Source organism: Eutrigla gurnardus (genome assembly GCF_963514095.1).
Source record: "Eutrigla gurnardus genome assembly, chromosome: 1".
Taxonomy (NCBI): domain Eukaryota; kingdom Metazoa; phylum Chordata; class Actinopteri; order Perciformes; family Triglidae; genus Eutrigla; species Eutrigla gurnardus.
Window position 1 is genome coordinate 6,779,454 of NC_139915.1, and position 14,905 is coordinate 6,794,358.

Genomic DNA, 14,905 nt, shown 5'->3' on the forward strand with positions numbered 1-14,905 from the left:
TGTGGTCAAGCAGCATCTTGCAAAACTTTCATCAAACTGGTCAGAACGCTCTGTACCTCAGTTCTTTCTGCTCAACCACAGTGAGTTTGCAGTCTTGTTGATACAGCCACATTCTTTCAGCCCCCCTTCCCATTTTCTTTTCGGAGGGAGGGGGGGTCTCGTTCCCTCCCTACATCCCCAGGATAACCTGAGGTAGCTCTCACCACCTCCCGCCTCCACCCGGGGAGTGTTTCACATCATTCCAGCTCAACTTATGCATCTCATGCAGACTTGAACCAGAGCTCGCAGTGGACCACCAGCTACACGAGGTTTGGTACGTACCATTTTCCCCATGTTTGGCATGTTTATCCAGCCAGCACGCCAAGTCACTCCTTTGGTTGCAAGTTGTGTTCCTTCACAGCAAAGGTTTTGTGATAGCATGCATCTTAGCTTTCCAGCTGCTGCTTTTACATCAAGATTCATCCCTGACTGCTCACAAATTAATGCATGAATGCTGTTTATGAAAGTCAATGGTCAATGCAAATCAAATGTGAAAAAAAAAACACAAAGCAGTCAGTTCAGTCTTTGTTGCTTCTCTTTCTCTCTGTCTTTTTTTTTATTTCACTGGTTCCAGTGCAAATCAAAGCTCGACATATAGGAACCACTATTTCAGTAGTATGCAGACAGTAAACACTTTTTCAATGCAGTTGTAGGAAATCTTGAATTCAAAGTCCCAGCTTGACTTCTTGGCTCTGCTGTGGATTCATTTGTTGTCAATTCACGCGGGGCTGATGTAAACTCAGCAGCTCCTACAGCTGGCTGGAGCTTATATCTGTACTGTGTTGAGCTGAGACCGCACAGAGCTGATAGTTTAGGTCACAGGTTCATGTGCAGATAGAATGATAATGCAAACGTGTGTATGGGCACTAAAAGGTATTTAACCATCACAATCTTGAGATAAGTATAATGAATAACTATTGATTCCCACCAGGGAATGTGGTTGAAATGGCAACGGACAAAGTGAGTAAAGAGAGGATGGATGGAAACAGAGTCAGTGGGTGTCATGCTGGAGATGTAATTCTCCATAAAAGCCAGATGAAGATTTACAGTGGAAGGCAGGTGTCCAGTTTTAGTGCTTCCCAGATGTCACGAGTAATTCAGTCAGTCGTGCACGTGCAAAAAGCAATACTTGTACCTACTTAACTGCTCATTTTGGTTTTGAAGAAATGCACACGTAGCACATGTTTCTGATCAGATGATAACAAAGGAGTCATTGTACAGGTTGACCGAGAAGATTACACGGTGCTTGCAGGGAAACGAAGACGAGAGTCTGCTAAAATCACAGCATGAATCAACGCTTTTCCGGAGAGGTGTAGAGACGTATTTTATAATTAGAACAAAATATTAAAATCTAACGACAGACTTATTTCAGGCATCTCACCAAAAATCAAAGAGTAACTGCACACTTAAACATGTTTTTCAAGCTATAAACTAAATTATAAGACCACTGTGATGAAACTCATTAATATGTTAATAGTGGCATTTCTTACCAAATAAATACAAAATTGGCATTTCGTGGTTGAAAATGGTTTAAAATGCCATCTACTGTTTTAAATCAGCCCTAATCTTAGAAGAAGGGATCTAAGCGAGGCTGACTGTTAGGGACCAATCTCCCAAACCGCCGTCCTCGCCTCTCCCTGCAGCATCTATTGCTTTTACTTCCTCAGTAACCACTGTGTTGCATCCCAATCACAGCACAACACAAGTCTGTTCTCCTTTCTGTGGACTGGAAATGAAACCATCAGCACATTCAAATCTGGTGAATCAGTGTGTATGACTGATTATGTGTTGATAGCAACGTCCTTTCCTACGTGTGTGTGTTAGCGGCTAGTTAGCTATCTAACGTAAGCTTGCTAATCCACTAGTTTTCTTGCTAAGGTTACACTGGTAACAGAAAGTGAGTTGATGGATTTATAGATCACAAATCAATCCCTCAACCTCACTCACCGCTTCAGTGGGAGGGGAGAAGGTGGCGGCGTTGGAGAAGGGCGGGTTTTCCATTTCAGCCAGCGCAAACCCAGCACTCTCTGAAGGCTAGGGCTGATCTAAAACACTCAATGCCGTTGTCAACCATGAAATAACGATTTAGAAATTTGGTGAGAAATGTCAACATTAACGCCAGCATCGATCTACATCTAGCAAACATTTAATTCCTGTAATTAATTCAAATAAAGTTTTTTTATGTAAGCCCAGGGCCTATGGCAATTCTTTAGTGGAGGTGAAATAATCAGCCTAAAAGGCATAAAATGAAGGCATTAGTTTGTTTCTATTGGTTTCCCAGCCATTCTGAAAACTTCAAAAACATCTTTTTCTCAACTCCTTCTGTAGTTACAGTACTCTTCCTATGTTCCGTATTTGTTTTCCTCTTTCGCACACAGCATGGCGTAAGAGGATGTGCGGGTTTGAAATTATAATACACTATCGCTACATGGCATACGTCATATTATAGAGAGATCCTAGAACGTCTGTGTTTGTGTGGTCTTGGTCTGCAGAGTTTAACAGTTTCAGATCCATCATTACCCAATGCTCTTTAAGGCTACCTGTTGGGTGATGAGTTATAGCAGCGACTGTGAAAGAACCTTTTTTCTTTTCTTTTGGGGCCTGAAGGCCTCATTTGTCTTTAGATAACCCTGATAAAACATTGACAAATTGTGTTATTCTTTCCTCTCATTTATTGCTACCTAATAGTAGGAGGCTGAAATACCAAGAATTTATAGGAATTCATTCATTCTCCTGAAAAGCGGTGTACTTTTTCACAAGGGATGTTACTATCATAATAATCCAATCACCTGTATCCTCATGAAGCATACAAAGGGATGAAAGGTTATTGTGGAGTTGTTCATCAACCAAACTTAACTTATCTCCAGCTGTAGCTTCTCACTATCATAAAGGTCTTATAGATTACTATTACGACACCCCATGGGTTGTAGATTAACCATCAATTTAGTTAATCTCCATCTCAAGTATGGTGTGTGAAGGGAAGACGTACCTTAAGAAAACATTATGTTTATACTTAAAAACCCATTAATGTTTGTATTAACGCAGGATAGCTTTTCATGTCATCACAAAGACCCGTTGACTTCTGGAGAAGAGATCATCCTATTTATCCCAAAATCTAATTCTCAGCCATTTACAGATTTACAGCTCCAGTACTGATGGTTTAACGTCAGAGAGCATTTATTAACATTTATTATTTATAGGTGATGTTGTAGCTAATTAGAAAGTAAGGTATTAGTATTACTATTCAACTCATGGCCTTCGTCCAAAGAGTTTGCTCACTTGGTATGAGAAGGGTTCAGTTGTCATCACGTGAGGAGCATGCAACTCCAGTCAAGGTCCAAGGTCAAGAATGAACGTTGATTAAGTGAAATATTAAATAGATATGTCTGTGCCCAAAAAGTACACTCTTCTCAAACCATTTTTCTATAGATTATGATAAAATATACCACAGTTATGACAATCACAGTGTGACGATTACGTGATGACATTGGAGAGGAAACACCTGTATGTGCATGGTATCAGAGAGGAAGGAAAAAGGGAGGGAGGGATGGAGGGAGGGGAGGAAAAGGGAAACATAATGTACAATCTGTACTTCAAATGAGGGACAAAGTGTGATTCAAGTCTGCGGTTTCCTCTCTTATGTATGTCAGGATGCTCTAGCAGCTGATACAGTAACTGATAATCTGAAGTGATTTTGATATACAGTGGAGCAGCAGGAAACGGCTGATCTCCCTCCAAGGCCAGCAGCATTATGTCCATGGTAAACTTTGGAACAGTTACCTGAGAAGATTCAAGACATTGTTGTTCAAAATCGTAATTTCGAATGACTTATTTGTAGGTCTGAGCTGCTTTTAAGTCACCAGTTTAGCGTGATATTTCCTGGCTTTAATAGTTTTTTACTGATAAGAAGCCCATGATAAGCCTTCATGCCATAAAGGCTCATCATGGTCTCCCTATCAGTAAAGTTTATGGTCTGTTATTTATGAGATGGGACTATATAAAAATGCCAGGCTACTGAACGAGTGCTCAGGATCGATGTCAGTTGTAAATGTTGCCTTAGGATAATTGTCTATCAATCTATTTTTATATGTCTCAGTTTGCTCTTTGTTCGAATTAAATTGAACTTGGCTGTAAAGAAGTGACGGATAACGATAACAGATGGTCGGCAACTGGGCGCACTGGAGTTATTGCAGTGGCCAAAGTGAAAAAGTTTAGAGGAGAAAGTATGAAAACAGCTGGAACCGGCTGCAGGCGGAGCTGTGGTGAAATGAGCCACACTAGCATAAGGAAACAAATGGTTTTGGCCCATGGCATGGCTGATAGCTGTCCTGGGAACAGTCTGTGCGGTTGCTATGGTGGCCGAGGTAGATGGGACAGGAGAGGATGCTGGGATGGAGGGATGCATGCTGGTGTGAAGGCTGGGGGAAATCATCAAAGAATGAGATGTCTCTTGGTTATGGGTTATGACGTGGCCCTCTGAACGGCCTCGGGACGCACTGTGATGTCATCGATGTTGTGGCAGACACGGAGCTGGGCACTCACCGGGAGGGGGTGTCATTCAGTATTATTGATCTGCCACACAGGATCATGAAGAGACTCTGGACACCTGTTTATATTTTCACAACAATATGAGGCATTTTACTACTATTAATACTACCATTACTACTATTTCTACTACTCCTATTACTACTACTACTACTATTACTACTATTTCTACTACTACTACTACTACTACTCCAACTACTACTACTACTATAACTTCTACTACTGCAGTCTACTCTGCATGTTCTCTGAAGTACCATAGTCATGAATTCATTTTATTGATTTTCTGGTGGCACACAAAGTAAAATGCTGTATGAAAGCTAGTTGAGAATGCTGGTAATGTGTAGTTATTATCATTTCTGAAAATGAATGACTGAAATGTAATAACTTAAATCAAATTACACTGTACATGTAGTACTAGCACTACAACACCATTTCTAAGAGCTGCTGAGTTGCAGAAAAAATGACCGAGGTCTTCCCATCTCTCCATTTCTCCTAGGGTGTTATGAAAATGACTTGGTTGCCATGTAAATAGCTGAACCATTAACTGAGGAGGGAAGAGACCTGCTTACTGGACAAACACAGACTGAGAACCCTCAGAGTTCTTCTTCGCCCCCTCCTGAATCGAACATGGGGAAAGTCTTTTATGTCAGTAAGAATGTGGGTCTTGGGATGCTCGCGTTGGCGGCCATTGCCCTGGCTACGATTATAGCTTTGTCCGTTGCCTACGACAAGGAACGGGCCAAGAATCGAGGCAAGCCTGAAGACGGAGCTGTGGACGCCACCAGCATGCCTACAACCCTCACCACCCCCTCTACCCCGAAGGAGCCCTGGGATCACTACAGACTTCCAGACTCACTTGTTCCTGTCTCCTACAATGTCTCCCTGTGGCCCCGACTCAAGCCCGATGCAGACGGCCTGTACATCTTCACTGGACATTCGGCCGTGGTTATCAGATGTGTGAAGGAAACAGACCTCATCATCATCCACTCCAACAAGCTGAACCTCACCAGCGTTGACGGGCACCATGCTCGGCTTAGTGGCCTGGGTAAAGCCACTGCGCCCGGTATACAAATGTCTTGGCTTGTTGAGTTGACGGAGTATCTGGTTCTTCAGCTAGACAGCAGACTAGCTGTTGGAGCGTCATATGTACTTTACACTGAATTTCAGGGGGAGCTAGCAGACGACCTGGGTGGCTTTTACAGGAGTGAATACACTGAGGATGGTGTGAAGAAGTAAGAAACGACATGGCATGGCATGATAGTGCTTCATCATTGTGCTCTTAAAGGGACAGTGCACCCCAAACTAAAAAATACCTATTTTTCTTCATCTTACCTGTTGTGAGGGCCATCACCCCCGAAAAGGTTCATTTGATTTTCTGATTTGGAGAAGCCTTCTTCACACTTCTGTGGTAAAATATTTAAAAAATGAAGGTCTATCAAAAATGATTTATGTTATGGAGTTAACGTTGTAAGTTGTAAGTTGTTTTCAGACTCAAAGGCATTGGTTTGATGGTGTTATTCATATTCTAGTGTAATTTTGATTTAAATAAATCTACAGAATGTTTAGGGTTGAAGGAAATGTCTGTAAACTTAATGGAAAATCTTCAGGGAGTTTTCTTACAGAACATTTTTCTGCAGATTGTTCTCTTACAGTACAGCTCACATCAAGGTCTGTGGATTATCTTGAGTAACCTGATCATAATTTCTGGAAAGAAACATGAGATGGTTATTATTTTGGCACTAAATCCCATGTAGTCTGATTATATTGGATATAAGGTCCAAACAATCCAAGTTGATCAATAACGCTACAAGTAAGAAGAAAATATGGATTTTATGGAATATTTTGGATTTGGGTGTGAACTGTCCCTTTAACAGTGAGAGTTAATTTTTATGGTCCCAGTGGTGGTGGTGGGGGGTTCACTTGGTTAATGTCTATTTTATGTTAATGTTTAATTGGAATATTTTGCAGAGTTGTCGCTACTTCGCAGATGCAAGCAACGTATGCCAGGAAGACCTTCCCTTGCTTTGACGAGCCAGCCATGAAAGCCGTCTTCAATGTCACCATCATCCACGACCCAGACACCACGGCTCTGTCTAATGGCAGGGAAATTGGTTCGTTTTAGGCACACACATAAATGTTGTCCCTTCTCAATTTTTGATGTATTTTTCTGTGGAAAAATCAAATTACAAAGTGAAATTAGAATAGAGCACATATTGAAACATTGCAATATAGAATAAATAGTGGTTGGTAGAAGATATGTGCCATGTTTGTATATATAATAAATCGTCTTCAGAGCAAACAGCAGTGTTGTGTGTGAGAGAAGTAAATAATTAATAACGTGGACATTTTCATCAGAAAATCAGCAACTAGCAGCTGTTAATGCTAACCGAGTGTCAGAGTCTAACTCTTTCCCTCCCTGAACAGGCGTTGAAGACTCTGTCATTGACGGCATGCCTGTCAGAGTGACTACATTTGAACCCACAGAGAGAATGTCCACATATCTGCTGGCGTTTATCGTCAGTGACTTTGTTAACATTCAAACACAAAACAACAATTTGTTGGTAAGACATTTGTGTTCTCTGTATCTTTTTACGCCACCTACATAAAAAAAAAAAAAAAAAAAAATCATTAAAAACATGTTATTGTGGACATTAAGCTGCCAAATTCTTCACAGATCCGCATCTGGGCTCGAAAAAAAGCCATCGATGACGGGCAGGGTGACTATGCTCTCAACGTTACAGGGCCGATCCTTCAGTTCTATGAGCAGTACTACAATGCAACATATCCGCTCCCCAAGTCAGGTAGGTCAACTCCACGTCGACATGCTGAGGCAAACATTTCCTATGAAGACAGAAATATGAATCCCATTTCCTTTATCTCACTTAGTCAAGCATTCCCTTTCCATTCAACTGGGGAAAAAAACAAAACAGCAGTGCTTCACAATGGAAGCACATGTTGATGTTTCTAGGTATAAAGTTTCATGTTCACCATCTGCAAGTATTTGGTCAAAAAACCAAAGTGGATATTTGACCTGATATATATCTAGAAAATGAAGGGATTGCAAAATGTATCACAGTGGGAAGTCGTGAAAATCTGTACCACATTTCATAACAATCCATCCAATAGTTGTTGCCACATTCGCCTCAGAACCACAAATGTCTAACAGCGTCTTGGCAACTCCATGATCAGTTTAACTGTATTTAAGGGGGTGCAAACCAGCGGCTTTGCAGGTAATATGCAAATGTATAGCCTACTTGGTGACATCACCACTTTGAATATTTGAGCTTCTTTACTTTAGGCTTTGAAACTCTGGAGACCTTTTACATGAACAAAAAACAATATAACACACTAAGGAAAGGGAAACAGCAGAAACCAATAGGTCCTCTTTAACCCCTTTGGGTTTTTATTCCAAATTCTTTCATCAAAAACTCCATGTGGATGGTAGCAAACTAAACAACTTACATTTTATTCAACCAAGCACGGATATCATATCCTTCTTGGAAAATGTCTTGATGATTGCAATGTAACATTCAATTGCTAAATTTTGGCATTGGTAGTCCATTTCTAATGTCCTTGTCCTCCCCAGATCAGATAGCTCTTCCTGATTTCAATGCTATGGCAATGGAGAACTGGGGCCTGGTCACATACAGGGAGACGGGCCTCCTCTATGACCCCCTCCTGTCCTCTATCGGAAACAAAGAGAGAATTACAACTGTCATCTCCCATGAACTGGCACACATGGTAGGCCACAATATTCCCATCAATTTGCTACCATTTCTGTTCTAGTTTTAGTGATCAGGAGACTTACTGTAAACTATCTTACCGTAAGTTGAAATAGGAGTTTATTATCAAGACACTCATTTGGTTCAGTCCCAGCCCCACCCTTGTAATGTTGTAACATAACCTCAAAGTTTACACTCTCCCTTTGCAAATGTCATCACCTGGGGCGGATGTAACCCTACCTCCTTTTACATATTTAAGGCCTGACTGCATACGTGACTTTCTCAAGACTCTGCTTGTTCAGTGGTCGGATAGAACCGTTTTCCTGGGAAATAAATTACCAGAAGAATGTACTGAGCTTAACCGACTGGTGACTGTGACAGAACTGTTTATCCATTTGTTTGTTTTTTTAGTGGTTTGGCAACCTGGTGACTCTGCAGTGGTGGAATGACCTGTGGTTGAACGAGGGCTTTGCGTCATACGTGGAGTACCTCGGGACCGACTATGCTGAGCCCACCTGGAACATTGTAAGGGCCACGCTTGTAGCTACAAAGACCGTGGGCCTCAACAATTACATGTCATGGATCAATGACATCTCACACATTACGGTTGGGTCTGAAAGCCTTTCCTATTTCATCCCTCTGCTTGGTTGCAGAAAGATGACATCATACTGTCTGACGTGCACAAGGTGTTTGCTGTGGATGCCCTGGCCTCCTCCCACCCGCTGTCCCGTCGAGAAGAGGAGGTCAATACGCCTGCGCAGATAAACGAGATGTTCAACACCATCTCCTACAGCAAGGTTTGCTACTCTGACAAACAAGACTCAACAGCACAAGTCGACACAGGAATGCAGCGGCGTCAAGAAGTCTTTACTGGAAGCACACGGTTCAGTAGGAGGTCAGTGAAGGTAACAATGGCTAACCGAGGCAAAAGCAGGTCTGAGGAAACCGGTACGAAATCACAGGGAAGGCAAACACTGGAGAAAATGCTGGAAAGCTAGACAAGAGTACTAATACGGACTGGCAACTAGGGAGCAGACTGGACGAGGTTTATAAAGCACAGGCAGCGAGCGCTGATGAGATACAGGTGAAACTAATCAGGGACACCTGGGAGGGAAACCACACAGGAACAGGAAGGGGAACATCTGAAACAAGAGGCCACAAAATAAAACAGGAAGCACAAAAACACTGAATGAAATGACATGAAGGTGATTATTTATGGCAGAGCATTTCTGTTGTTTGTTGTCATCAGGGAGCGTCGGTGCTCAGGATGCTGTCGGAGTTTCTCACTGAGCCCGTGTTCGCCAAAGGACTCAGTGTAAGTATTAACTGTTGTAAGGCAGACAGTGTTATAAGGCATCACTTCATTGCTACTGCCACTTGTGCTGTGGTGAGACTCTGACTATAATAACACAACTTATTTTTATACATGTCGCCCACATATTGATTACAGCAAAGGCAATGTGTTGACAGTTACTGATGCTTGACCTGCTGTCTCTTCTCAGTCTTACCTGAACACGTTCGCCTTTGGCAATACGGTGCATACAGACCTCTGGGACCATCTCCAGCAGGTCGGCGCAGTTTGAAAAAACCTCAATTGATGATATCACATGGAAATATGTCCTCGTGTGTGGTGTGGTGATATAATTCTAGTCTGTGCATGTTTCTTCTTAAGTTGCTGACTCTCTTTGTTGTCAGGCAGTTGAAAACACACCAGGTCTGCATATTCCTCACACTGTCCAAGACATCATGAACCGCTGGACTCTTCAGATGGGCTTCCCAGTGGTCACTATCGACACCCGGACAGGAAGTATCACCCAGAAGCACTTCCTGTTGAATCCAGAGTCCGTAGTGGAGAGGCCCTCTGAGTTCAAGTAGGAATCCTTTTTACCTTATCCTATCTCACCAAAATGTACAATCAAGGGTGTGATATAAATATGTGTACAAAATGTTGGCAAATGGTTGTTTGACATTTCACTTACAGAGATGTGTACTTTGTGGTGCTAGACAAAAAGTCAGTTGGATTCATCCTCTGGAGACCATAAATATCTGTACCTATACTTTCATGGCACTCAATCCAATAGTCAGAAAGACTGACCAACATCCTCAGATCGCCATCCTGAGAAGAACCATCACGTTTTCACTCATCATCTGTATTTGTGTCGGTCCAGTTACACATGGTTTGTCCCAATTAAATGGAAGAAGACGGGTGTGGAACAGCAACTGTACTGGCTCCTTAAAGAGACAGGTATGACCCTAGTAACACCCGTTGCTCTTTTTTTTAGATCAGATCTGAATACTAGACAAGAAGAGGCTTTAGTGGACTCAGCCGACACAGCCGGTCATGGCGTTAAATGAATATTTTGCAAATCTTTCTTTAATATTTTCCATGAGATGTCCACACTCAGATGACAGCTTCAGGAGAAGACTGGGTTTTGGCCAACACCAACGTATCTGGCTACTTCAGGGTGAACTACGATCTTGACAACTGGGATCGGCTCCTATCACTGCTCAACACCGACCATCAGGTGAGTCACATGCCCATTCACAAAAGTGTTTCGCTCCATGCAGTGACAGTTTGGTTTGTACTATATGTGACTTTTAGATGAAAACAGAGGTCAAAGGGTGAGATTTACATTATGCATACGAATGACCGTGGCATTCTTGCACGCTCAAGTTCAAGTTTGTCGTTCCACCTTAAAAGTGGATGCTGGATCTGAGTTTGACGGATTCAATTTGAACATGTTTGTGCGTGTCGTCTCTTTCAGGCCTTATCAATCATCAACAGAGCACAGATCATAGATGATGCCTTCAATCTAGCAAGGTAAAGAACAATGAGTATTTAAAGAATGGAATCCTTTCCACGTTGCGTGTCTACAAAGAATGTGTTCCCTTTGTGTAGAGCCAAAATAGTCAACACAACATTGGCCCTGAGAACGACCAAATACCTTTTCAAGGAGAGGGACTACATCCCCTGGGAGTCAGCTCTGAGAAACCTGGACTACTACATCCTCATATTTGACCGCACTGAGGTCTATGGAGCTTTACAGGTCAATACTGCTTTACCAATACTATGTTCACACTACCAGCGACAAAAGCAACCAAACGGCCATGCGTAGTCAGCTTCATTGTCACTATGTTGCTCAAGCATGTTCTTTAACCACACTGGGAAGTAGCTAACGGCATTTTTTATTTTTAGATGGAATGAACCAAAAACATGAGGCTTCACAGTGTTATTGGAACGCTGAAAAAAGCTGAGCTCGGTTGCTGTGTCGCTTGTTGTTTGAACATAACATAACATAGAAGAAGTGTATGAAGCGGAAAAAGTGTACAATGATTGGACATAAAAAATATGAATATTATTTATTTCTATTTTAGTCCTACCTCAAGAAACAAATCCAGCCACTTTTTGAGCACTTCAAGACGATTACAGCTAACTGGACCAAAGTACCTCCAGGACACAGTGACCAGTAAGAATCAGAAGATGTATTCTTTAAAGTAAAAAGCAGATTTCATTTTGTTTGTTACCTTTTCCACATGGCTCGCACTTATTGGGTATTGTCGTGCTGTATTGCAGTTTTCCCAGTTTTCTCAAACATCCCCCTTCTCAGGTATAATCAGATCAATGCTATTGGATTAGCCTGCAGTATGGGTGTGGAGGGTTGCAGGGAGCTGATCAAAAGCTGGTACAGACAGTGGATGGAAAATCCACATCACAACCCGTGAGTATGGAGCAGTTGAAGTCTGTTGTTTTGTATTTTAAGATTTCATCTTCCCAAACATTTGACTGTTCATGCTGTGTTCATTTGCCCCAGACAGCCATGACACACCTAACTGTGTATGAGAGGAGAGAGGCTTTGTGTTTGGTATTGGTTTTTCTAATTCATTGTTTGTTTACCTTGATGTTGACCAGGATCCATTCCAACTTGAGAAGCACAGTTTACTGCAGTGCCATAGCCTTCGGTGGTGTTGAGGAGTGGGACTTTGCCTGGAAAATGTTCAAGAACGCCACACTGGCATCCGAAGCTTCCAGGCTGAGGGCGGCCATGGCCTGCACCAAAGCACCTTGGCTTTTGAACAGGTACGTGCGACATCCGCATTCGTGGGGTTACCTACGTACAAGGAGCTTTGTGAATGAGAACCTTGTCTTTGCATGTGCTCTACCAATGTGCAACACTGTGACTGGGATTTTTCACGTGGAGCAACCGCAACCGCATGCAATTTTTAAAATTTGCTCACGTTGCAATATTTCACTGTCAATGAACATATTGACGTAGTGTTTTGAAAATGATTGCTTTGTAAGACCGTGTTTTGCCTGAGCCAGGTATCTGGAGTACACCCTCGACCCCACTAAACTCCGCAAGCAAGACGCAACCTCTACCATCCAGTACATTGCCCGAAACGTTGTGGGGATGCCGCTGGCCTGGAACTTTGTCAGAGCAAGATGGAACTACATTTTCCAGCAGTAAGATTATATAATATATATATATATATATATATATATATATATATATATATATATATATATATATATATATATTCACACACACACACACACACACAGGCATAAATAACCATGTATGTAGTGTTAATGTCGCAACTGTTTTTGTGCCTTCACATGGTTGATTCAACATCACCAGACCAGTGATTTAGAGACGTTCCTGTTCCTGTTTTAGAGGGACATTTATCTGGTGTTTTTCCCAACTGACGTTAAATGAGGTCAACGGCAGGATATAGCAACATTTCCTTCTGCTAATCTCTATAATTATTTCGTGACACCTAAATGTCAGCATCTTTCTTTTCTTTATTAGGTATGGGAAAGGATCATTTTCCTTCTCTTATCTCATCAACGGAATCACAAAGAGATTCTCTACAGAGTTTGAGCTACAGGAGGTATGCGGCCCACGCAGCCGAAATATGCACAGTATTTCCATGAGGGTATTTAATATAAATACAACCCATGCAGAAATTCAGCATGTCTTTGTTTGTTTTTGCTTTTTTTTTTTTGTCTCTTTCTCCAGCTGATGAAATTCAAAGAAGACAACCTCCATGCTGGTTTTGGCTCAGCTACCATGGCCCTGGAGCAGGCTATAGAGAAGACCACTGCCAACATCAAATGGGTGACGGAAAACAAAGCACATGTGCTGAAGTGGTTCAATGACGAGTCCACATGAGGACACGTGGACACTCCCACTCTTTTTATTTGTACAGTCAGGGATACGTAATGAATGACAATCACTAGAATCATCTTCTTCTTGGTAGCTTTGCACAACTGACAGTCTCTGGTCACACGACAGATGAACAATGGGCCACGTGTTCCACTTTATATTAGTGATGTAGCTGTCACCGCTAGACTGTGACCCAGAAAAACCCATTGTAACAAACTATCATTTTACTTACATTTGTTTTTGCTTTTGAGGAAGTGAGCCACTCATACATCACCAGAGCAGCTTCGTTGGCATTGATTGACTACAAGTGGCTGAAACTGTGTGTGTGATTGTGATTAGGGACTCTCATCATGATGGAATGTTAACATATTTTTTTTAACAACTCTGGTAAATTAACAGTTTCTTGTTAAGTCATTAAAAGTCATTCTCAACAGCGGATGTCTTTACATTGAAAATCCATGTACCCTTCAGTGGTTGGAGGAAACAAGTTTGATATGATTTTTTTCTTTTTTTTTTTCTTTCTTTTTTGTTGTTTAACTTGATGATTAGGTCATAAAAATAAATTGCACTACATGATGTACTAATTGTCTTCCAAGTTTATGCAAAGACTCAAAAGACAAATAAATAAAAAAAGTCTCATGAAGTCTCGATGTCTGTGTTTATTTATCTCTATACAAAAAGAATGTCCTGGTCCCTGATGACTGCTGTCCACAGACTGTGATTAACATTTTCATTTGGAAGTGGATTTAAAATGGAAACCAAATGAAGGGCTTCACATAGACATGTTTTCTCTGTCCATATTGCTGTGTGTATGTCTACACTCCTTTGGCAATCGTCCATGTCATGCTGAAAGTATTATATCAAATATGGGAAACGCAATCTTTCAGGCAATCTTCCACTGCTGGACAGATGAGAATAAACAGCACAGAGGACAAACTGGTTAAAGCAGATGTTGTAACAGTACAATGTGACAACTGATAAGTGGTTTTACAAGCCCATTCTCACTCCCAGCGTGCCAAATATGGATGCTTTGTCATGGCCGTTACTGCAAAAACAACCTTTAGTGTCTGAATGAGGTGCCCTGGTCTTTCCAGTATCTACAATGTAAACTGACCCACCTGCCACTGCATTAAAAAACAATAATTATTTTTCAAATGATATTTCCTGTGGTATTTTTTTCTTTGCATGCTCATTTTACTGATTGGGTCTTATTTCAACCATTCTTTTCATGTGAAACACTTTGTGACTTTGTGCTACATCAAATAAACGTATTAAACTCCTTATTATTAGATGCTCAGAGAAAATGCTTCACTATAGAAACACAAGTGTTTTTGTTTAAATTCACAAAGTTAATCACACATTTATTGCGACTATAGTGTTATATGTTGTACAGACTTTGTATGAGCTGTATAAAGTTGAAAGTAATGAAAACTT

The 14,905-nt window shown here is 41.4% G+C and overlaps 1 protein-coding gene across 1 annotated transcript; it reads left to right on the plus strand.

Annotated features, from left to right (window-relative positions):
- Positions 1-186: 186 nt before the first annotated feature.
- On the plus strand, positions 187-14,099 carry LOC311017431 (aminopeptidase N-like). The gene is made up of 21 exons (XM_084015775.1): positions 187-313; positions 5,081-5,816; positions 6,553-6,695; positions 7,009-7,145; positions 7,259-7,385; positions 8,171-8,325; positions 8,718-8,831; positions 8,960-9,103; positions 9,556-9,621; positions 9,809-9,874; positions 10,002-10,177; positions 10,475-10,551; positions 10,698-10,831; positions 11,072-11,127; positions 11,206-11,353; positions 11,682-11,773; positions 11,915-12,025; positions 12,217-12,384; positions 12,628-12,768; positions 13,115-13,196; positions 13,325-14,099. Exons 2-21 carry the CDS (start codon positions 5,212-5,214, stop codon positions 13,475-13,477), a joined length of 2,895 nt encoding a protein of 964 aa, XP_083871901.1. The 5' UTR covers positions 187-313; positions 5,081-5,211; the 3' UTR covers positions 13,478-14,099.
- Positions 14,100-14,905: the final 806 nt, after the last annotated feature.